Source organism: Neolamprologus brichardi, chromosome 10 (genome assembly GCF_056152115.1).
Source record: "Neolamprologus brichardi isolate AB-2024 chromosome 10, ASM5615211v1, whole genome shotgun sequence".
Taxonomy (NCBI): Eukaryota; Metazoa; Chordata; class Actinopteri; order Cichliformes; family Cichlidae; genus Neolamprologus; species Neolamprologus brichardi.
In genome coordinates, this window is record NC_142113.1 from 11387557 (window position 1) to 11411882 (window position 24326).

Consider the following 24326-nt stretch of genomic DNA (forward strand, 5'->3'; position numbering starts at 1 on the left):
CCTTCAGTTCATGACAATTAAAGAGAAACTTCCTTTCGATTTGTCTCTCGAGTACAAACATCTGAGGTCAGCAACGACTCGACTGCACAGCAAGTCCATACAGTGTAGAATTCAAAGAAATTGCTTCGGCAGCCACTTTGCATATAAAGTCCGTATAAAAGGAGCAATAGTAAGAGGCCCTCTTCAAACGTTACCCCCTCTCCTAACTGCGAGCTGAGCTGGAGAGACAGGAGGAGCGAACTGCACGTTTGGTTGATGTTTCTCCAGCTGAAATAAAGGCGAGAGGTAAAAACAGGAATACGGCGAGTTGAGTCCCCCCCCCCCCAAAAAAAAACACCCACCCACCCACCCACTCCCAAGTTTACAGAGGTCTGATAACAGTGGATGCATTGCAACTCAAAGAAGATCCGATCCACATTATCACAGCAGAGTAGGAAGATGTCATTCCGTACAGACGGTCTTTCGTATACAAAACAAAGAGTCATGTAAAAAACAGAAAAACAACAACAACGGGCGTACGTGGGTACACTCCAACATGATGAAGACGGTACAAAAATATAGACCTTTTCTTAAAGTCACTTAAATCCAAAAAAGTTTCAGGATAACTTCTTAAAGTCTTATTCAAACTGCTTAACCTGAAGGCATTTTGGTTTTAGAAAATTGTATCAGGGGATTTTTTTTAAATTACTAGTTAAAAAATGTGGAAGAAGCAACAACTAGGATTTGGTTAACATATTGTAAAATGAATTTAAAAGTTTTAAATTTTGTGAATTTGTCTGCAAATCTGGATTTATTTGGGTCGTAGCTTCCACCTGTAACCTGACATATTGTCACATTGTGGTCAGCTATGAGATTATTAAGAAACATATTCCAAATCCTTGAACTTTACAGTCATTGGCAAGTCTGCACTACCACTTCTTTCTTCTGTCTTTAAAGTCTAAGAGGTGAGAGCATGGCCTACGACAGCTGGGAGGCTACAGCCCCCCTGCGACTCAGGATAAACAGAAAGGTTGGATTAATGGAAAACAAGCACAAATGTCCCCTATTTGTAGACCTTTCTTTGACGGACTGAGTCTTTATTTCTGTGCCTGTTAAACTGAGGATGGGAAGAGTACTGCATATATGTCACATATGATATCAGACTAGAAAATGTATAAACTAATTTTCTATCTTAGCAGATTTCAAAACAGCAGCTCTAATCAGTTCACAGATGAGCTATGCCTGATTTAAAGCCTCACATTTATGCTACAGACAGACCACCACTGCACGACCCAAATTACCGCAACCATGTGCAATGAATTTGCGATATTGTTGTCTTTGAAATTGTTGCTCTGGAAACGACGACCCGATATGCAACCACTCGCAGTCAGCCGTCTTTAAAATGACTTTGGCCCAATGTGAAGAAGCAGTGAGACAGAGGTAGTCTGCTATCGGTCTGGTATCGGCATGCAGTCTGTTTGTGATAATACATGAGTAGCTGTAAAAAAATCAGTAAGAAGTCAAAGCCTGCTGCAGTCTCGACATAACCATAGACGACTTCCATTCAGAGTTCAGTCAGAACCTCTGAAATAGATCTATTTATTCTGAAATATTGACATAGCTGCTGCAGGAACAGCAATTTTACTGCAAAATGATACAGGAATTCAGCACTGTTGCTTTTCTATAGGAAAACGGCCAGAATCCAACCAGCAGACAACAAGTTGAGTGGAGTCCTATTGCAAAGAGATGCATCACAGACAGGTTTCTCTCATCGACGCAGCCTGACTATAATTGAATGCAACATGATGGCAATCAATGTGACTGAGAGTGATTGCAGTCAGTTCAAATTGGACTGCAACTGTTTAGAGACAGGCTGCCTGGCGGGAGGCAACCTGTCTCTAAACAGTTGCAGTCAGTTGGGTGCAATTTCCTTGGGATTCAAAGTGGTTGCCTAGAGGTTATTTATTAGCAACTAGTTCGTAAGCAACTTAAGGGGAAGTCAGGTAACTATACTTTGCAATGAGATCGTTTTTAAACGCAAGTCTCATTGTTTTAGTATGTTACACCTTAAACCTGAATAGGATTTACATTTGGACTGATTCACAGTGAAACGAATGCCCTTTTCTAATCAAACCAAAGCCTTCATAATGAAAGAGAATGCATAGTCATGACGCGCACGAGGAAGAAATTCAGTATGGAAAGCAAGGCGAAAGAACAGGGGCTAACAACATTAGCATCAGCTAAAAACCTCCAACTTGTTCACAAAGGTATGAAAATATTAAAGTATATTTGTCTCGAGGACTTGTAAAGTAGTAAAATTCATGAAAAAAATAACTTCAGCCCCGTTCTGGCGATCCCATTTATGAAACGACACCTAGGTCGCAATTAAAAAACGGTACAAAATAAAAGCATCTATTTTTCGCATTGCTGTTTAGAAAAACAAAAACAACACAAATTCCCCACAAACACAGAAATTAAACAATTTAGCTCACAGTTTCCAACCAGATAGGCTACGCTAACATTAAACAAATGTTAATGTTATATCGAACTATTGTGTGCTCTTTAATTTGAAAAAATATTGGGCCACGCCCCCTAACAGGACAAATTCATGCTTAAAAAAATGTCTCTCTTATAAAGTAACCACAAAAGAAACCACGCACACTGCACAGTGTCATCGTAGCAGAAAAACCTTTAAATATTTTTTGAAATCATAGAGTGTAAAAAAAAAGTGTTGCGCTCTCATTCCCACTTTCATTACAAGCTACTTTTAGTGTATTAACCTGCATAATAAGTGTAATGTTCAATACTGCACGGCTATTCTTTTCTACTACACAGGCTGCTCCACTCAAATAAAAACTGCCATTACCAGCGTCAAGCTCTGTTTGTCACGTTTTGTGATACGTTTCCTTCCTGGCTCCATAATGCTCTATTGCACAGTGTTGAAATTAGTAAAAAACAAAAAACAAAACAAAACAAAATGTTAATATGAACCAAAAACACTGTCTGAGGTCTGCATGACAAATTCTTCTCATCTTTGTGACAATTCAGTTGGTGATACTAAAACATACGCACGGAAAATAAAGTGCATCGAAATGACCTCTGTGTTGCTACATATGGTGGAAGCATCCAAGTGGTTCAGTGGAAGCAGTATTAAAGTCCCTCCTTTCCATTTCTGCATGCATTTATGATTCATGGCAACAGAGTCAGTATCTTCCAATGTGTTACTGTGACTGTAAACAATGGGAATGGAAAGGAAGAGGCATTAGACGAAAAAGAAAAACGTGTTGAGATATCTGAGTGATGTTAGATATATACAAAATATTGGCACATTATCTTAAAAACAAGACGCTGGATGGAGATCAAGTTGTCTAAGAACGACTACTTAAACAACTGAACCGTCCAGTCTTTTGTCTCACAGTATGAAAAGTGCACTAACTGCCAAACACAACAGCATTTTCCAGTCCTCCCTTCATGCCTCATCAATGCCACTTCAGTCCTGCTCTCTCTTTAACCTGCGCTAACTCCCTCCATACACTCGCGACCCCTGACCCTTCTCACACCTGCGTCTCCACACCGTTAAGCTTAGGCATCAAGATGCGAGGAGTCACCCCAGAGTTGAGGTCCCTCTCGAACTCCAAAAGCTGGCCCATGAAGTTGAGATTCGGCGACACCACAGGACGGCGGCTCCGCACGTATTTGTAGGCATCTGTCATTGTCATGAGGGTGTGCTTCATAAGGTAGGCGATGACAATGGTTGCAGAACGGGACACGCCTGCCTGGCAGTGTACCAGCACTCCCTGTCCACTCTGATATGCCTCCTCTGTGGATGAGAGCAACAAAACGGATGAGCTCAGTTTTCATTCAAGAAGTAAAAAAAATGACCTAACACTGCATCAGTTTTTTTCTAAACACAAGTAACACACATTTAGCAACATGTACATCATCAGCACTTGCTTTTAATAATTCATTTCATTTGTAACTTTAAAGAAAAAGTTTTACCAGCTATTAAATAAACTTGTAGGTGAATCACAGAGTGCATGGCACAGAGTCAGCAATTCACCTCATAGACACAATAGACACTAACACAATAGCTTTTAAAGGAAACAAAGGAACTAACAATCACATTGCAAGTCACTGCCTTTCCTCTCAGGTTACCAGGCAACAGTTATCGCAGACTACTGACTTTAGCTGAAGTCACAGCAAGGAGTAATAAAGCATCCCGCAAACACTCTGACACTGAGTAACCACTGTTTGAACATTAGCTCATGATTGAAAAATAAAAGTGACAGGAACAGCTATCTGCTCGACGTCTTAATAAACATATGCTCAATGTCATTCCTACACCTTCTGGTAAGGGGAAGCTTGTTAACCTTAAATTTTGCTACACTATCCTTTTATCAACATGACCAACTGCGGGTCCTACCTGCATACCATGCAATACTAATTGAGCTCACTAGCTGTTGCAGTAATGAGACAGAGGCTTGTTTTTGTGTTTGAAGAGCAGTGGGACCGTGACAGTTGAGATGCTGGTACAAATGAGTTCTCCAGTTCAGACCAGTGTCCTCCTAGAAGTATGCCACTTGGAAGTCATTCAGGCACTTATTTGGACAAATTGATGTATTACCTTAATTAGTTTTAATTTCATTGTTCACTAGTACATAAAAACTACATTTATAGAATCAACAGTGAAATCTACTAAAACACTCTAAAAGGTTTGCTGTCTTGGCCACAAAATTTTATTTTAAAAATAGAATTTTTCTTCTTCCAGACTTCTACGTCTTCTTTGACCTCGCTCTCTTTCTAATAAAGTTTCTTAATAAAATAGGATTATCACCGCCTTGCTAAATGCTTGTTAACACAATAATCACATGGCAGAAGACCACACCAGATGCCAACTGGAGCTACAATCCACACGGGCTCATCAAAATAAGCCAAAAGAAGATTGCTGAAGTGTTATGCTACATTTTATCGATAGTTCATGTTGCTGGTGGTGTCGTAATGGTGTGGGGGGTAAATTCTTGGCACGCTTGGCCCCCTTAGTACCAACTGAGCATTGTTTAAAGTTCTGGATCGTTCTAAGGCAAACGGGGTCCTAGCAAGGTTCACCTAATAAGGTGACTGATCAGTGTATTTAAGATGCTATGTGGGTGCCTGCACACACATGTGCTTATTCAAAACAATATTAGACGAGAGGGCATGACTCGGGGAAATATTGGTTATAGATGCCCACTCTGGTCATCTGTGGCATAATCATATTGTGGTTTTTAGATTGGCCCAGCTTGACATTTTTTGTCTAGAATTGCTTCTCAATAATGTTTCTTGGTTAATGAAGTAATTTGATGCTGCTTCATGCCCAAATGCAATGCATTCTGTACATAACACATAAATTAGCACAGTTAAAAATTAGCATTGCTCTGATGTTAGCATGCTAGCTCCCACTCACAACAAAATTGCTAATTCTTGGCAGTAGGTTTACTACTTCAGTGCTGACACAGCTACTAGTTAGCACGTAAGCTGACATTTTTGGTAAAGGCTAACCCCTTTTTACATCTGAAAGATAGCTAAGATAGCATGTACTACGTCTCTCTCTACGTAATGCAGAAACTGATATCAAGCTTCTATATAAATGCCGGTAGGTCCACAAACAAGCTAAGTGTCCCATTATTTGGATTAGTATTTAAAATGTAATTACTAGTGGTGTCAGCGTTAATCTCGTTAAAATGATGTTAACGCCAAACACGTTGACGCCGTGTAGCCCTCACACGGGGCAATTCACGTTAACTCGCTACAGGAGATTTGCCGCGTTAATGCGGTTATGGTGTTAACATCATTTTATCGAGATTAACGCTGACAGCACTAGTAATTACTAAAGTAGAACTTTTAACCCCTTATTACCTAATAAAGTAATCCCACCACAGTGCCCAACACTGCACACATCAATGTACAAGAGGTGGAGCACTCACCAATAAACTCAAAAACCTCCTCGAAGTACTGTCGAAGGTTTTGCTTGCTGTTGTCGGTGGCTGGGATCCTTTTGTAGCGCAGTCCAGAGCTGACGTGGTAGAGAGGCAGGTGTGTGGTCACGTTGACCACGTAGCCGATGTTGAGGCGTAGGAGCAGGTCCAGGTCCTGAGCATCTCTCTCATTTCCCAGATACAGGAAGGGCAGGATGGGACTGACCACAGCGTTCTCCGCATCGGGAGTCATCACAGACTCATCGGAAAGAGAAGCCGGCAAGGAAGAGGAGAGCGGCAGAGAGAGGCGCACTGGGAAGCGATAGTGTGGAGAGGTGGTGTTAACTGTGAGTAACAAGTAGCTGCTACAACAAAGCACCAAATCAAGAGAATACTTAAAAAATCAATACAATGCAACGACAAAAACTAAAGTGAATCTGCAATTCTGTCCCTGATGCAAAAGTGGGTCATATTATTCTGTGTGCGTTATTGGTAGATTATAAAAGCAGGTTGCACTAGAACATTAACACTGTCATAAAATGAAGCTAACCAAAAGATTTTTGATCAACAGCTGTGATCAAAACGAGCTGACACCAGCTATTATGACCCAGGTTTACATCACTGACCGCAATGGCCTCAACACAATTGGATTTTAAGCTGTTCTTACTTCTGTTGTTCTCCTCATCTTGCTCTCTGTTCAGGGAGTTCAAGGCCAGGTGAAGTGACTGAGCCGACGACAGAGTGTGTCCTCCCTCCCTGTCTCTCTGCCAGGGCTTGGGTTTGATTAGCGTAGTGGGGGCGGATGGTGGAGGGGAAAAGGACACAGGTGACGGTGGGGAGGCAGAGCGGGGAGAGGGGGAGGAGGGATATGCTGCGTCTTCGTCATGGTCAGGCCCATCGCTCATTCCCGCATCCTCGGCTTTATTCAAAAGCCTCTTCAGCGAGCTCCGACCGTCGTCGTACTGCGGTCCTGACCTGCAGCCCATAAAATCGAGGGCTGCCATTTTGCCCTGCTGAAGCCGCCTCCGTCCAGCGTGGTCTGTGAGCTGCGTCTGTGCGTACTCCTTGAGGTTTTGACAGTCCAGGAGAACGAGCCCTGTTCCATTACTGCCATTTTGGGTCTGACTCGCACAGGTTTTTGCGACTCCTACACCTATCCCAGCACAGTGATTTTTTTGAGCTTTGGAGTGGGTCATCTTCTTGGCCAATTCTTCGGGCCAGATGGTGCGCACGCTGTAGTCGTCATCATCGGCTTGATACACAGACATCGGATGAGCTGCTGGAATGCTTCTTCCTGGGGGTTTGCCTCTGCGAGGGTTGTATGTGACCACTATGGGGTCGCTGCTGCAGTAGCTGCAGGTGGAACTGCCCGTTTGGGAAGCTTTGGGGTTGCAGCCTGTGACGCAGCTCTGTATTGCCCGCAGAGGGGCAGAAGAGGACAGCGGGGTGCAGGGAAGACATCCTCCTACAAGTTTTTTGCGAAGAATAGCAGGACTCTCAAAGTTTCCAGCCTCACCAGAGCAGGAGGCACAGCGGAGAGGTTTGAACAGGCCCGCGCGACACTCAGAAGCAGTGCTGTTAGAAGATGAGGTGTTAGAGGTGGAGGCGTTGGAGAGACACCCACCCAGATTTCTCAGGCCCATTTCTTTACCTCCTCTCTTTACTGCTCCAACATTGTGACCACAGGAAAACGAGGTGGAAGTGCTTCCACCACCTCCTTGAAAGCTAGCCGAGTGCCCTTTACACCCTCTGCATCTTACCAACCGCCAGCAGCCACAACTGAATGGGTGCGCGCAGTCGATGGTGCAGGTGTGGTCAGGGCTGGGGAACCCTCCAGGGTGGGAGGAGCAAGGAGAGAGGGGTAAACCATGAAGAAGGTGAGGGCGGTGATCCCTGGGTTGAGAGGCTGGGTGAGGCTGTCTACGTTGCTGAAGAGAGGCTGCGACATAGGTGGGTTGGGAGGAAGGAGATGGGGGGTAGGTGGAGTTTAGGATGGCAGCATGGGGCAAAGGGACAGAGTTGTGGTGGTGGGTCAGACTGTGACTATTTAGGCTTTGATGGACTGGTCCCAGTTTGGTGCTTGTCCTGTGACCTATAGAGGAAAACTCGTGGTCACCTCTGTTAAGAAAACCAGTGTTTTCCTTCTCCTTTTCACTCCTAAACTTATGCTGATGCGCCTGGGCGGGGACAAACTGTAGGACCCCACCAGGGGCTGATGACAGCTGACGAATTCGCTGTGGCCTGTGTTCGACGCCACCTGGCCTCCCTGCAGTTCCGGTTTTTCTCTCACACTGTCCTTGTTCGAACCCTGAAGAGACACATTTCCCTCTGCCACTTTTTATACTCCCGCTACGCCCTAATGAGTTGCTGAATCCTCCTCCTCCTCCACCACCTCTTCCTCCTTTGTCCAATGACACTCTGATATCAATAGTATGCGTGTGTGAGGGCAGACGCGGGCCGAGAGTTACCGTGCCATTGCTGTGGCAGTGGCTAGGGATGTGTCTGACGGCCGCCGGGAGGACAGGTTGGTCGCTCTTGAATTTCTGCACACGAGAGGACCTGCGCTTGCATTCCAGAGTCAGAGATTTACAGGTGGGTGAATAAAATTGGGACTGAGAAGGATGGAGATGAGCAGGTTGAGCGACTTGTCCATTGGAGGAGGCTGTGAGATGAGAGGAGTGCTGCGGGATAGTCTGTGGGGAAGCCTCGCAAAGGGCTAAATTTTTGGGGCGCTGAATGACCACTATGCGTTCGTCAAGAGGGAGGGGAGGCATCTGGGTTTATGCAAAGCTGTCCAGTGAAAGGGGAAAAAGAGAGATAGAGAAAATAGTCAGGGATTTAGTCTTAGTTCACATATACACTGGAAATGAGGGGCACACTTTACATTCCTTCAGTTTAGATGCAAACAGCACATGCTCATAAAAGATTATGAACATTGCCTTGCAGCTCCTGAGTTGTATGACGTACACAGATGCAAATGAAAGATTTTTTGTAATTACAGCTTTCAGTGGTTTTTTTGAAGAGCAAAATTATTTGTGAAATGTAAAGTAAAGCTCCAAATCCTCAACAACAATGACAACTATTTTCACAACATCGACAGCTTTTTAGGTTTTGTATATTTTTGTAAGTCACCTGTAAAGGTGTCTTCCTCGTGACAAACCATGCCAAGAGTAAATACAAAACAACCGACCAACAATCTCTGTTTTGACCTTTATTAACTTGGTGGTATTTCTCTTCATACTTGCTGCAAATGAAAGAGAAATTCTATGAAGTGAAGACCCATAGAGGTGCATGTTTAAGGTGAATGGATATCACAGGAGTAATGACTTTTAAGGAATCCATTTAAACATGCACTGCACAGTCTCAGTCCGCTTATACCAGGGCCAGTGGACAGACGCTTTAACCTTCATCTGTATTTATAGGAATCTGACATTCAGTTTGAAACTGCTCCCGGGTAATCCTGTTGGCATTCAACTGTGAGATTCTGAATCCAAAGGTTCAAGAGTGCGAACCTGTTTGCTGTTAGCAGCAAATAATCCTAGCTAATCCTGATAGCAGTGAGGCTTCTTAGCAGCTCTGTTGCAAAAGCTGCATCAAACAAGATTCAGTAACCTTCATCCCTCTGAGAGGTCCCCAACAAGATGTGTGAACATGAAATAACAGACCATGTTAAAAGCAGCTGAATATACTGCTGAACATAGTATGTTCTGGATGTTAACATTATGTAGCCTTTATTTTGTTTGTATGCTGAAATATGTATGTGGATGCCAAGCTGATTTGGGCACTTAATGTTTTTCAATCTGTTGAATTCGGCACAAAATGTCTTTTTGTATTTCCGTCTCTGCAGTGCATTTTCACTGCGGAACATCCTAGTGACTCACAGTTAGCTAATGACTCAGTGAGATTCTTCACTTTGTGATTATCTGAGATGAAAGACTTCCTGCCCACAGCCATTAGGCCGTTCACCCTGTCTTTGGTAGCAACTAATTTAACCACATCCTTTGGGCCGATTAAAAACAAGCATTTGTCCAGGCCATGGTATAAACAGAAGGTCACCATGTAGACAACAACACGGCTCAGCTGGAGAGAGAGAAAGTTTTCACATCATGACGCAGCAAAAATAGATGAAGTCAGTGTAATAATAAAACACACATCGAAGTGTCTCTATAGCATTAACTGTCTGAATGAGTAATGCTTCTAATAACAGGTCGCTGCAGTTACTTCACAATGTCAGAATTGAAATTTTTACACTTTTTTTTGGTACATTCATTATAAACTAGGTCTGCTTTGAAAGGTTAAAATGACATATTATTGTCGTTGAGGTAAAATCCACCCACTGGCACATATACTCTGTCTGTGATGTTTACTGTGCCGTGAGTTGTTTGGTTGATGGACTGCTTTAATTTCCTTTTTGCCATACTTGCAGATATGGTTGCACTGGTGCCAGGGCTGGTCAGCTGGGAGGATATTAGGATGCTAATGTTTGCGTTAAGCTCTAAACACAGTTTTCTCTGACAAAGAAAATAAAAACTATACATTAACTCCTGCCTTTACTTCAGCCATAAAAGGTGTACAGCCTGGTTAACCTTATAGCTGGGGGAGGCTGTTTTACTGTCTGCTTGTTTAATGTTTAATGCTTTGGGATTGAAAATTTGGTATAAACTGGTGAAGTGTGAAAGGGGCAACTTGTTTTCAGTCACTGAAAATTGATTTCTGGACTTAAGCCTTTTCTGTATGCATCAGTCTCACAAGCCCAGAGCCCTGGCAACTGACGTTAGTTAAGAAAAATGTGTATTTTCTGTCTGGTTGGTTTGTTGACAGTTGCTAGATGAAATCTGCTACACCAAAAACCTCCTTGGTTGCTAAACATTTACATGGAAGATGTTGACTTGTCTGCAAACATTCACCAACTGGTTGCCCAGTGGCACTGAAACAATGCAAATCTTCTTCAAAGTTAAAGTTGTGCCTTGCTACTACAGACAGAACGTTTTTAACTTTTACTTTGAAGGGAAACAGTAACCATTTCCATTATGTGCCACACTTTTCTGTTTCACTACCACACAGCCAGAAGTTAGTGACTGCAGATAAGTTGGTGCCCTCTATGGGTGTCCATGGCGATTGTGCAAATGAGCAATGATGCAATCTTAAGGAGGTTTCTAATGCAACCTCGTTCTGACCATTTTCACCTACCAGCAACCATTTGCCGACCAGTTGGAGAAGTCGACCAGTGGCTGCCAGGCGGTTGCTGACCAGTTTTTAGGCCTGTATCACTGGGGTTCTCATTGTTTTTAGCATTTTTTTGATAAAAGACCTAAATAAATGTTTAATTTGTCATTCTACCCTTCCACAGCTTTTTATTAGCACTGTTCATGTGCAGAACACCTTTAGGCTAAGCTTTTAGATACTCATCTACTTTAATACTTTAATACTTCAAAAATTAATCACAAACTAAGATGGTTTAGAAATGAACCTTTTTGTAGTAAAATAAACCTCACAGCATTATATTAACTTCTAACCACCTTTTGAATGTTGTCATCTCAGACGTCTTCCTAGCTGTAATTTAAATTTTCGGTATTTGATCACACTGACTGCTGCTAACCAGGCACTTGCAGTGGCTGGGTTTCACAGACTGACCCTCAGTGTTTACTTCTTTCAATTTAACCCTCAGCCTAAAAGCGTAAAGGCACTTCCTATACTGATCTTTTGAGATTAGCAGATCTAGCAAACTAGAAGACCATCAAACAACCTGGTAAATTACATAGAGCTGTTTTTAGAGAGTGATTGTTGAGAGTGGATTTTCTTTTTTAAGCTTACAACTGTGAAGCAACATTCAAAAGTCTCTCAGCACAATGGGAGACTAACAGGTTAAAGTGGGTGCTGGGAGGAACAGATAGCTCGGGACGACACCGGCTGACAGAAACAAAAGAGGGTAGAGATAAAATACAGGGAGGCAGATTATAACGTGACACTATAAACCACAGACTACGGGGAAGGAAGGGACACGTCAAAGTGATTTGGGGATGCCTTCGGTCCCACCACAACACAGTTACCAACCCATAGAGAAAGCAAACCGCGCTCCAGTGTCCCCATGCTTATATCCACGCACAGAGTCTGGTGATGACATCCTCATCTTTTTTTCCTCTTTCAGCCTTGCCTGTGGTGAAGGGGGTGGGTGTTACAATGACCCAGTTTTGTCATGGTGGAAGTCTCTATCACTCTGATTACTTTTCTGTCACATGCTGTAAAGTGCAGGCTGGTTAGTGGCATTTTCACTCAGCTACAGAGAAAAAAGGAAAACACTCAAAGCACACCAGTGATGTTAGCATGTTGTTTCACAGCAAGAACAAAAGACACCACAGCTTTTCAATTAGGAATTCTGCCTAATCTTCTAAATTAAGCCCATTCAGTGCTTCAAAGGCAACATTAAAGATTGATAAAAGATCCTATTTTCACATCTGCCAAGGAGATGGGATGTGATTGGTCTGGTTGGCAGGGTTAGATGGATTTCAGAGATCAGGTTTGGCCAAAATGGACCAAACCAAAAGGATATCTCCAGGATTTCTTAAAATTATTTATAACTGTAAGATAGAGCATTTAATTAAAATTGAAATAAGAAAAACTTCAATGTTTTCAAGAAAATATCACAAAGTAAGAATGTCCAAGAATTAAAGAGCATCGGCTCCAAACTTTTTTCAAGCAGTTATAGAAAAAAAAGTTTAAAGGCCCTAGTTACATTTGAGATGTTCTTTAGTTTTTATTTCTCTTATTCAAATAACTCCTCAAATTACACAACATTTAACAACATGTAAATGTGTGTATGCAATATGAAACAACAGAAAAAGAGCCATATTTGTGCAGTACAGGAAATCCTGTACTTGGAGGACGGTTAACAAACCCCAGCAGAACAAGTACTTTTTATGCTAATACTTTAAGCACATTGGGTTGTTAGTACGCGAGAATAAAACGAGGGTATGAGAGCTGTTGATAAAACGATTAATCAAATTTGTGTTTAATTAGCCGTGTTTATGTAAAATCACTGCAGTCGGTTGGTCCTAATTAATCTGCTCGCCTAATGGAATCTGATAAAAGTCTGCGAGCTACCTTCTCTGCCAACATGCTGTACATGCCGAGGGCTGATGCATTTCCAGTAATTGTATTTTTTTTTAAATAATAGTGAGGGTACAAAGTGTACAGGGTTTGTTTGAAGCTTTTTTAAAAGGGCAGACTCATTGTTTTGTGATCACAGAAACAGGCTTGTTATTTTCAATTTAGGATTTGACAGTTTCTCATTGCTGGCGCCTCGTTAATAGCTGAAGTTGACAGATCCTAGGCTGTCTCTAATTGCATCCAAAACACACACGCACGCACACACGCACACAGATGCACAACAAAGACCAGTCTGTTATTGCATATTGGCAGAGCATGGGCACAAAAGGGACTGGCTTATCGCTCACTGAGATATTAAAAAAAGTTAGAAAAGAAACCCTTTCATCCTTTTAATGGGACAAATTAATGTGTTACTAACTCTGACTCTTCACACAACATTTCAATAATGGTAAATAATGCTGTTGTATGTAATATGTAAAGTGTATTAGTCTCATAATTCATATCAGTATGTGCACAAAGCTAACTGTATATTTTCAATAGGTTTTGAGCACTTTTCTGAGGATTCTGTATGAAACATTTGACAGCAGGCTACATGAAACTGAATAAACAAGCACCGCAGGATGAATGACACACACACACACACACACACACACACACACACACACACACACACACACACACACACACACACACACACACACGCTCATGTGTGAATACTTCAGGAAAAATATCTATACTCTGCTAAGCTTTTAAATCACATTAGCTGCTTCTGAATTAGAGCGCATAAAAGTGAAATGATATGAAATACAAACTTTTGCACTTTAAAAGCAATATTTTTGGGGGGAGGAAAAAAAAAGAGTGCCACTCAGTTTCTGTTAGTAAGAGCTGCATGATCCTGCGGGGGAGATCATGACGCCCTCCCTCGGCTCATATTCCACCAGCAGAGCAGAGATAACGGCTTTACAGTCACAGGCGAGAACCAGAAAGAAAAGGTAGACTTCCTAATGTTTTTCCATGCGACTGAACTCTCCCACAGCAAAGAAATATCTGCAATAAAATTATAATTTCCTTGAATGAAGCATTAAGAGTGATTTCCTGTGTCAACCAGGCAATTTTAAAGAAATCCAACAATTTTTTTTCGAGAACAAAAGAAGTGCATCCTGATATGCATTACACAATAAGGCCCTCATATGCATGACGGGAGGACAGTGTAAAGCTTACAGTGGGAGGGCCATCGCTGCATAACCCCACAGTGATCAGTCACAGTGCTGATTTAGGCAGTGTGGTCCATTTCCAGCTGCAGAGGCGTTGCAGTGAGTGTTTTTGGGGACAAGCTGTTGAGGGGAGGGAGCTGGTGTTTTTTGGGAGCAGATGGTTGTCTGGTTTTGCAAGATTGATAGCGATATCTTCTCTCTCCCCCCCCACCCCCGTTTTAAGTAGCTACTTCATCACAATGCACCTTACAGCAAACGCAGAGCAGACAGCAGCAGAGCAAACACCACTTTGAGGATGCTCAATAACTCTAAATGGGTTGATTTAAAGAATGTCTTCCACTGCTATGTGGGGTTTTTTTTTGTTATGCTTTTTTTAAGGGTTCTTGAGCATGAGGAAACTTTGTCATCTTGAGTCACTTGTTTCCAGAGGCTGATGAGCAGGCTGCTTCTGTCAGAGGACGATCCACATTTCCACATTTTTGCTTGTGTTGAGCTGACAGTGGGCACAAAATGACAAGAGGCGGTCTGCTGCTCTCTTTGCTCTTCCGCACACATAAGCAAACGGACAGATGGAAAGAAAGAGTTATGGGCACTGGACACAAGCTGGTGTGAAAGTTAGTTAACAGATTTCTGTAGTGTAAAGTGTCAAATGTAAAGGAAATGTGTTGATTCAAATTGTTGATGGATGCTCACTAATAACATATAATAATAAAATGAATAAAGTAAGCTCTTTATGCCTATGTATTACCGTTTGGTGAAAATTATGACATCATGTAATGTTATAACGCTGGATGACTCCCATTTAAAATCATGAAGCAATGCAAGAGCAGGACTATATGTTCTGCACTTTGAAAAATGTATTCTTTTCCTTTCTTGCTGGAAGTAACACAAGGAGATCAATACCACTCTCAGTTTAATGGAAGGTTCGCTGCAGGACTATTTCTTCCTGGAGTCTTGTTGTCCTCAAATTTAAAGTAACAATACTTCAGTGGTGACTGTTTCTGTTTTGGAAATAGCCCTATATGCAGTTCCCCTTAAAAGGTTCTGCCTCACTTTTGCACAGCTTGAACAAATTAATGTATTACATATTAAGCTTTACAGGTAAGCGCATGAACATTCAGTAGCTGCTAACCAGCTGGCAGTCTTTTGCGGGAGAGAGGGAAAAAAATCAATACAGCAGAGTATCACGATATTTTGATATTGTAGCAATACATTGAAACCAAGTATTTTAACAAGGGGGTTCATCTCATGCACCAGCATCCTGAGATAACATTGGCTGACCAATGAGTCTTTGTCAGTGAGCACAACTCGAGTTGACTCAACCTAACTGGCTGCCAGCTGGTTGTATTCTGGTTACACTGCTGTAGAACAGTAAGGTTGTTGAGGTCAAATGTAATAGTTAAATGTGAATTTCTGTCTTTGTTGACAGCAACACATCAAAAATTTATCACTTTTAATTGTTACATTATAATAAACAGATTGTATATAACTCCAAAATTTACCCTATTCAATTTGAGACTGATAGCAAACTGATTAATGGGAGTGTGCTTGTCAATCTCATCAATCTACCCCCCCCCCCCCCCCCCCCCCCCCCCCCATAAGTAACTGATGGGATATAACTTTGGATAAAATACATATTGTCAAAGCTTAACTTTGAAGATTGTGATTTGTACCTAAAAAAGGTGATAAATCAAAATATACATTACTGCAATGCTAAACACATTGCAAAATCGCAATATTATCTTATTGTGAGTGAAGTATTGTGATAGTGTGTGATCATAGTGTCTGGTGAGTCTCTGAACTCTAATGGTAGCTGGTGGAGTTGCAACCTGCTCAGTCAGCCTGCAAAATCTGCCCCCATAATAATGATGAGGGCATTGGACCCATGAAGGCTGTGGCAATAACACTGTGAATTGTGATCAATCAGCGGTTTGTTGTACATTTAGCGTTTGAATGTTAATCTACACATTTTGAAATTTTTGGGAACATAAAAAAACAAAGACAATTGTGTACTTAAAAGAACTTTTCTCATCACAAAACTCTTTGCAAAAAAGTGCAGACTAATCCTTTATAATTCTAGCTTAAAATAAAAGCTAATTTTTTTTCTACATATATAACTTAGTGATTTTAGTGGCTTAGTGAATTAGACCAGTTACTCTATGTACCTCTATGTCTTCATTAAAGAGGAAACAGAGCAAGTTTCCTTGACTTGCACGGATGTTGATGGCAGAGAATAATGCACCAATCATCAGGGCCTGTCAGGACTTAAACACTCGAGCGTGACTTGGCGTTAAGCTTCAACAAGCCAAGCAGCAGAAAACTCCTCCTCTGTTGTACTGCTAAACACTGATAATACACTTGGCTGACCACCAAAGCATTATGGGAAACATCCAGTCCAGAAGCAGCCAAGTACCAAGCGCACAAAATTTGTTCTACATGTAAGCAAAACACATACTCTGCCCATCATCATTGGGTGCCTTGACAGTGGAGTCACGGCAGTATGTAGTCCCCCCTTCAACACGCCCCAGGGTAGAAATGTTAATTGTGACAGCAGTGGGTTGCAGATAGGAAAAGGGAGCAGGGAGCGAGGCTCCGCCTGCCCATCTTAAGTATGATATGAATGATAATGACTAATAAAGCACCCAGCACAGATAGCTGGTTGCCAAAGTGGGTCAGAATCGCATCTGAATAACATTTTGACACAGAAACAAGTAGGTTAATGTGTCAGTGTCAGGTGTTATTGACCGACTGAGGTATGATTGTGTATTACATATTACATAGTAATTAATTACACTACTCATTAGGTTAGTCTATGTATTAGTAAATTAAGCTTTGGCTGTTCTGGGTGTACAGCTTTAACATCATTCTTAAGACGTGTGAAACTCGTTCATGCACTATTAAAGTGTTTCGGACTCACCTATGCTTAATGTGAATGTGACCATTCACAGCGACTGTGTAATTTCGTAGGACAAATTTGTGGCATTTATTTCTTTGGAGCAAACTCGATTTTCAAAATTTTCACATGCAAATAAACAATATTGACCAATCAGAATCCTGCAATTGGCAACAAAATGTGCACCGTTACTGAATATACAATCTGACTATCTCTGAAATTATTTCTCTACCACCTCAGATGTGAGCTCAAACTGCCCCAAACTGAAATCCTGAAAAATGTACGAAAGCCGGCGTGATACAGCTTCAACTCCTGAATCAAACCATGAAATTCTCCCTTCTGTTGCCTTATTGTGAGAACCCAGAATCTCTTTTTCTTCCTTTTCTTGTTTAGAAACATCAGGAACAGCTCACCATCGCTTCTTGTCGACTCAGTTTTTTCGTAGTAAACTTTAAACCGTCACGTTCTTGTCCTTTTGTGCTAGAAAATTAACATCTACAACACTGTTTTACATTAATGTGTGTCAGAAAAAAAGGGATTGGATTGCAGTAGTATATTATTTGTAACAAAGCTTTGGAAGCGCATTTAAAATAGCATAAATAATGCGTTATCAACGTCAGGCTTTTCTGTAATGACATCAAGCGACAACTACTGACACCTCAGACTAAGTGAAGTTAGACAAGATAAAGAAACTAGTTTTAAAAAAAAGAGATGTGTGCAAGTCATTGTGAGTCACACTCTAATCAGACCTTAGTTGCACATCTAATGATGCATTCACTTCAGACAAAGGAAATGTCTGGCAACTCACTTGTACGTGATGACTTCGTTGTGACTCAGATGCCCAAATCAGAGTATTTTGCCAACAAAGGCATGATAATGTTACAATAATGACACACGAGGATAGTTGGCGACCATTCTTAAATATCCAACCTCTCAAATAAAACGCCCTGCTGTTTGGCTGAAAAGGCATTTATGCTCTCTGCCGGTGTGCGTTAGTTCTTTGCATGCTTTAAATTTTAACAGCAATCCGTCTCAACACAGCTTCCATCACTACGGGCTAGGGAGGCAAAGTCAAAATAATTACATCACCTAATCGCCACAGTCAGCAGACAGAAAGTGATGGAAGCAACAGCACAAGCTGGCCAATCAGTGAGCATTAAGTCAACTCAGTTTATGAACATAGCACATTTAAACACAACAGACGTTGACCAAAGTGCTGCACCGCAAGAAGGATTATCAAAAAGCCATGCAAATAATTTAAGAACAATTATCACCGAGACAAAGCAGTGATAGGACGTGTGGTGTTATAACCCTCACACATCTGTGCAGTTCTTCTTCTTCTTCTCCTTTTTTGAATTTAACAAAAATGCCAAATACAACCTACCAACCGAGGAGAAAACCAGTGCTAATCACCGGCTTGTGCTTTTACCTGGGCAGGTTCATCAAAGCACCGGGTCAACTGTGCAAACTCTGAACAGCGCAGCTGAATGATTAGCCTCAGCGGGGTGATCAATAAGCCCACAACTGACCGTGTCACATTTAAAGAGCCATATTAACAGGAAAAACGCAGCCCAGGGCACGTTTATGTTTGAAACCGGTTTGCCTCTGTGTTATGACGCTGCAGATGTGCTTTGGTTGTAAAGTTAGGTTAGCGAATCTAGCGCTAGCACTCTGTTTTGCCTCTCACCGTCGTCTCATCAGCATCACCACAAGCACAAATAAACACTCGCGGTCTTCCTCTGGACTCTTGTTCACATGGACATTTTAAAGGCCATTAATTGTCAGTGTATTTTAATTCGTTGCTGTTTATATGCTGTATTCTTAAACCTCGCAAAAAACAATGATGCTGTGGGGTGTAACAGCACAGCGTGCTGGTTAAACAATGAGGAAGGCGTTTAAGCTCTGTGCAGTTTTATCGGAACGCCAAAGAAATGACTATCCTAAAATAGAAATCTAAGAATAGACAGTGACAAAAGGAGCTCAGGAAGAGGTTTTGTGGTTGGTTGGGACTTGAGCCCTCTGTCAGGTAAAGATAAGAAGAGAAATATTCTTTGAATATATAATCTCTGTAAAAAGAAGGCCGTCTCAATTACCTTTAAAACTCTTGAAATGTGCTCGTTTCCATCCACCGGATTTCAGCTCACACTGTAACTTTCTGACACGGCGACTCTTACAAACAAAGGTAAAAAAAAAAAGTCCTAAAGATTAACTGTCAAACAAGATGTAACAACGCGTAGCGAAGCCCTCTGAGTGACTGTGTGTGATCATTTGTTACAAGCCTGATCTAAACCAGTGAAGGGGGATGGTTTAACTGGCGGGCAGGAAGGCTTTAAATCTAGTTTAAAGACCTCACACACACGAGAACCTTTGGAGGAGCAGAGCAGAAAAGCTCCACTGGGTCCCAAATCATTTCGTCTCTTGCGGGTAACACCGAAACCTTATGCTATTTGACAGAGAGTCGCTCAACTACAACAGAAAAAAGAAAAAAAAAGTCAACAGCAGCATCTGTTAGTTGCAGCGTGGTAACAACACTCGGTTTCTATTTTTCCCTCATATCCTCGAAAAGAAACCCCCTCCCCTAAGAAAGTATGAGTGCGCATGAAAATAATAATACGGGACACCCCGGGGCTGTCGCGGCATCTCTCTCAGCGCCAAGGCCGGCCGACGGCATCAACATTTAGAAGGAGGAACGCTTAATGATTTAATCATTACTAACGGTGGGAGTGATTCTGAGGTCACGTTGGGAGGATTCATTTGAGGTCTGGAGCCCTGTATGGAGCCGGATCACATGTTTCAGTGCATTAGCTCATATTAATCAGACAGGCTGTCATTGGCTGTTTCTTTAAAAAGAAATCATGGCAATCCTGTGGGTTATTACTCACTTGGCCATATTTAGTGTATGTTTGCCTTTAAATAAACTAGTAATGTTTCAGAACTTCACTTGCATAGTAACCACTTCAGTGTTCGTTTCGCATTCGTAAGACGTCTTGTTATAAACAGTGTTGGGAAGGTTACTTTTAAAATGTATTCCATTACAGAATACAGAATACATGCCCCAAAATGTATTCTGTAACGTATTCCGTTAGGTTACTCAATGAGAGTAACGTATTCTGAATACTTTTGATTACTTAATATATTATCATGCTGTTTACAACTACATGAATGTACTATTGCTGTGATTTATTACTGTTACTGAAGGTCCGCGGCTCCGAACCGTAGTAAAGGGACCTCTGGCTAATACCTCAGGCTCGTAGCCGAAAACTAGCTTTACTTTGTTGTCTGGGTCAACTTTGCTAGCGAGAGACAGAGAGAGGCGTTGAAAGGCTGCTCCAACAGAACTTATTGTTTTTGGAGGAAAACACGAACACGGTGTACAGTCGAGTCTTAATAGCTTACTTACAACTGGGCTCGTCAGGCACTCTTCTTGGCTGCAGTGGTTATTATTATATTTACATGCTTCCAGCTCCCGTTTTTGCTCATGACAGCTCATACTTTTCCTTTTTCTCCCTCCCTCGCTCACAGACACATAACGTGTATGGCAGTCCATTCTCCCTGCAGCACGGACTACACTGTCTATGAGGCTACATTCTTTAGAGCTATGCCTGTAGCATTCTGCTTATTAGCTTAGCACAACAACAACAAAAAGGCCTCTCTCACCCAGGAAACACGCAGAGAGAGAGCGTCACCCTGTAACCATGGCAACCGTAACGCTGCCGCCTGGAACAACAGAACATAGCTGTCAAACAAAACCCAAACAGTCCTGACCCGCCACAATATGAAACATGAAGGTACCGCTGTGTAATCCATTTATTTCAACAAAGTAACTGTATTCTAAATACCACCTTTTTAAACGGTAACTGTAACGGAATACAGTTACTCATATTTTGTATTTTAAATACGTAACGGCGGTACATGTATTCCGTTACTCCCCAACACTGGTTATAAATGATTTAGGATCCATGTATGCAAAGCAGTGACTTCCTGTATTTGAGCATGCAGATGACAACACACATTAGTTTTCCTTTTTTTAAATACCAGCTCGTAATCCAAATCAAATCATCTACTTTTAACTGCTTGCCACCAATTCAGCGCTCCCGTTTCAGTCAGTCATACAGTCCAGCAGTCTCCAAACCAACCCTTCATTCATTACCATCATTACCAATACTTCAATGTATATGTTATGTTGTTTTATATTATTTTATTTTTTATTTTTCTTCCTTGCACTTTTCTCTTTCACACTATAGAACGCTCTCTGCTCGCTCACTTGCCCCCATTAGGATAAATAAAGTTATCTGACTCTGAATCGTTCACTTCTCCTCACAGCAGGGTTGCAAATGTGATCAGTTAATCTCCTGTGGTCTATAACACGTCAGAGAGCATGGAAAGTTTTAAACTCAAACATATTCAATTTCCCATGAAACAGAGAAGAACCGGCCAGCTCCACTCTGGAGAAGCTACTGAGTTTGCTGATTCATTTCAGGTAACAATCAAACCCCGTGATCACTTAACAGTCATCCTGACTAGTCTGCTGACTTTGGGTGTGACAACAGAAGACCTGTTTGAGGCCTTTGTCCAGTTACAGAGGATTATGCACATCCACATGGAGAAAAATGCTACTACGGTACTAAGTGTTTACTCTTTAGTCAACACTAGATTTATATTTGCCAAGTTATCATTGCCATTTTATATCTTGGCCAGTGATTATTGTTGGATCTGTATGATGCAATGTACCTGCTGTACCTTTCCATGAGGAACTTTCTAAGGACACTGAAATACTGCAGACACACACATTATCATTATATATATTGTGAAACTAGTACATAGCGAGTGATTTTGGACACCTACGTGGCTGTAACACTGTTTCTATGGTTTCCTGATGTGTGTGCCTTCTGACATTAAACTCAAGCACATAAAGAATATGCATACTCATCACAGGGAAGATGAGGGTGTTAACCTTCATATCCTTCAAGCTACTACATCACTCTTATGTGATCATAGATGCTCATGTTCCTGTGTTTTATACATAGGTTGAAAATATATATATATAGTTAATCAGCTGCTGTTAATCAGTTTAACCACTTTTTAAATGCTACCTTGATGTCTCTTCCCTTGGTTTAATAGATGGAGGTTTTTAGCATTGTCTGACAGAAGCGTTGGACCATCAGCAGAACTGCTCGTGCTTTTACCTGGACAGGTTGACCGAAGCACTGAGTCAACACTGAACAGCAGAGCTGAACGATTATTCTCAGCGGGGTGATCACTAAACCCACAACTGACTGTGTCAGGTTAAAGAGACATATTAATAGGAACAATGGAGCCTAGGGCAGGTTTACATCTGAAACTGTTTTGTGTCTATGCGATGCCACTGCAGTGATTCTCCTGCAGATTTGTGTCATTGGTAAAGTTAGTGAAGCTGCTAAACAACCTGCTTGCTTCACTCTGACCACAGCCTAACTGTAATCCACCAGCCTCCTGTGTAAATGGTGGAGGTACAGGTCATCAGTCACTTACATAGGCTGGCATATTTATGTGTATCTGCACCTTCATCTCTCTGTAAATGGCATCAAAATCTCTGGATCCTGCTATTTAAAACAACAAGCTCTCCTCATCTCATCAGCACCACTACAAGCGCAAATAAACAGTCGCATTCTTCCTCTGCACTCATGTTTACTAAAGGCCAGTAATTGTCAATCTTTTACTTGCTGTTTGTGCAGTCGGTAGATGGCGCACCGTCTAATTTCTCCCTATTTTAATCGCATCACCGTGGCACGGTCTTTTAACCTTTACTATGACGAGAAATGAAGCTAATGCGGGCCCGGGCCAGCAGGCCTGCACCTTCACTTCCTGCCTCTGATGAAGCGTGGACGTGCATAATTAAGAGTTCACGTGTCGTTCTTTGCTTAGCCCCTCCACGGTGCTGCAGTTATTTATCACAATAAATGGCACACGCCACTTATCACTGCAAACACAGATGACTGATGGCATCCGGCAGCCAGCGGTGAAATGCACGATCATGCTTTGCCTTCTTCTTCTTGTTTCTCTCTCTTGCATTCATATGACTGCACAATGACGGCGTTCAGGAGCAGATCTGTGCTGTGAGATAAACCGTTTGAAAGCAGATGCTGATGGGGGACTATCACAGGCTGCAGGCCGACCGGACCGTGCACTACGACGACTTACTCAATAATAAATTAAAATAAAAGATAACATCACTTACATCAAGAGTGGCAGTCCCGTAGTGTTTTCATCATTTATGCGCAGCGGAATGAGAGCTCCTCATGTCTGCAGTGGCCCGAATAGCACGACCCGATGTGTTGGTATGATCCAGATGTGTAACACCTTCCCCTGCCTGCTCGTTTGTACGTGAAGCTTATTAGAAAAAGGAAAATCACAAATAAGAATAATTTCTTAAAAAAAAAAACTGCTTTGACTAGAAGATGCACAGCTCTGCCGGACTCACAGTAAACAGATAAATTAGGAAATGTCATCAGGGGTGCTTGGCTAACTCAGCTGGCGTCACGTCTGAGCGTGTGTCACTCTGAGCTGCGAAGCGTGTGTGAGGAGACAGTGACGGGGGAGGAGGGCTCTATTGTCTCTACTGCGGATGACATCATCCCAAACCAATGGCTACACGCACGAGAGGAAGGACTCAGGGGCGAGCACGCAGCACGTGCGGGCTGGAGGAGGAGGACGTGAAAGAGTGAGGGGATAATGTAAAACTGGTGGTGTGCAGTACTGCGAATTTTGGTATCGATCGGATACCAAGTAGAGCCGATACCAATACCGATACCGATACTTTTGGAGACCTGGAATGTAAATGTGCCTGTCTTTATGGCACTTTGGGTCCACTTCTGTCATTTAAGTTATAAGCTATAAATTAAACAGAAGGACAGTCAACACAAAAAGGCACAGAGATTTTCCATATTGCATTTTTGAGGTATATTTTTTCATTAAAAAAAATGTAACACAATTCAGTGGGCTACATACTGAACTTAAGAGGATAGAAACAACATCTATAGTATCCATCCGATACCAGTACCAGCATTGATATGGACACTGTGGCTTTTTTGATTGATTTGCCCACTTCAACGTGGAACTCTCTCCAATCAAAACATTTCCCACAATAATTCATTAATTAAGTGATTAAAAATAAAATGAAATAAAAATAAATACGGAAAA

General features: G+C 41.8%; 1 protein-coding gene across 2 annotated transcripts; it reads right to left on the minus strand.

The window, feature by feature from the left end:
* Nucleotides 1-331: 331 nt before the first annotated feature.
* Nucleotides 332-23690, minus strand: si:dkey-175m17.7 (uncharacterized). Of its 2 annotated transcripts, XM_006799453.3 has the most exons (5): nt 23608-23690; nt 23365-23516; nt 6601-8723; nt 5943-6245; nt 332-3799 (listed from the first exon to the last, which is right to left on the minus strand). In XM_006799453.3, the coding sequence occupies exons 3-5, from the start codon at nt 8705-8707 to the stop codon at nt 3534-3536; spliced, it is 2676 nt and encodes an 891-aa protein (XP_006799516.1). In that variant the 5' UTR covers nt 8708-8723; nt 23365-23516; nt 23608-23690; the 3' UTR covers nt 332-3533. The 2 variants fall into 2 exon arrangements, with proteins under 2 accessions (XP_006799516.1, XP_006799515.1); XM_006799452.3 differs by having other exon boundaries at nt 23365-23684.
* Nucleotides 23691-24326: the final 636 nt, after the last annotated feature.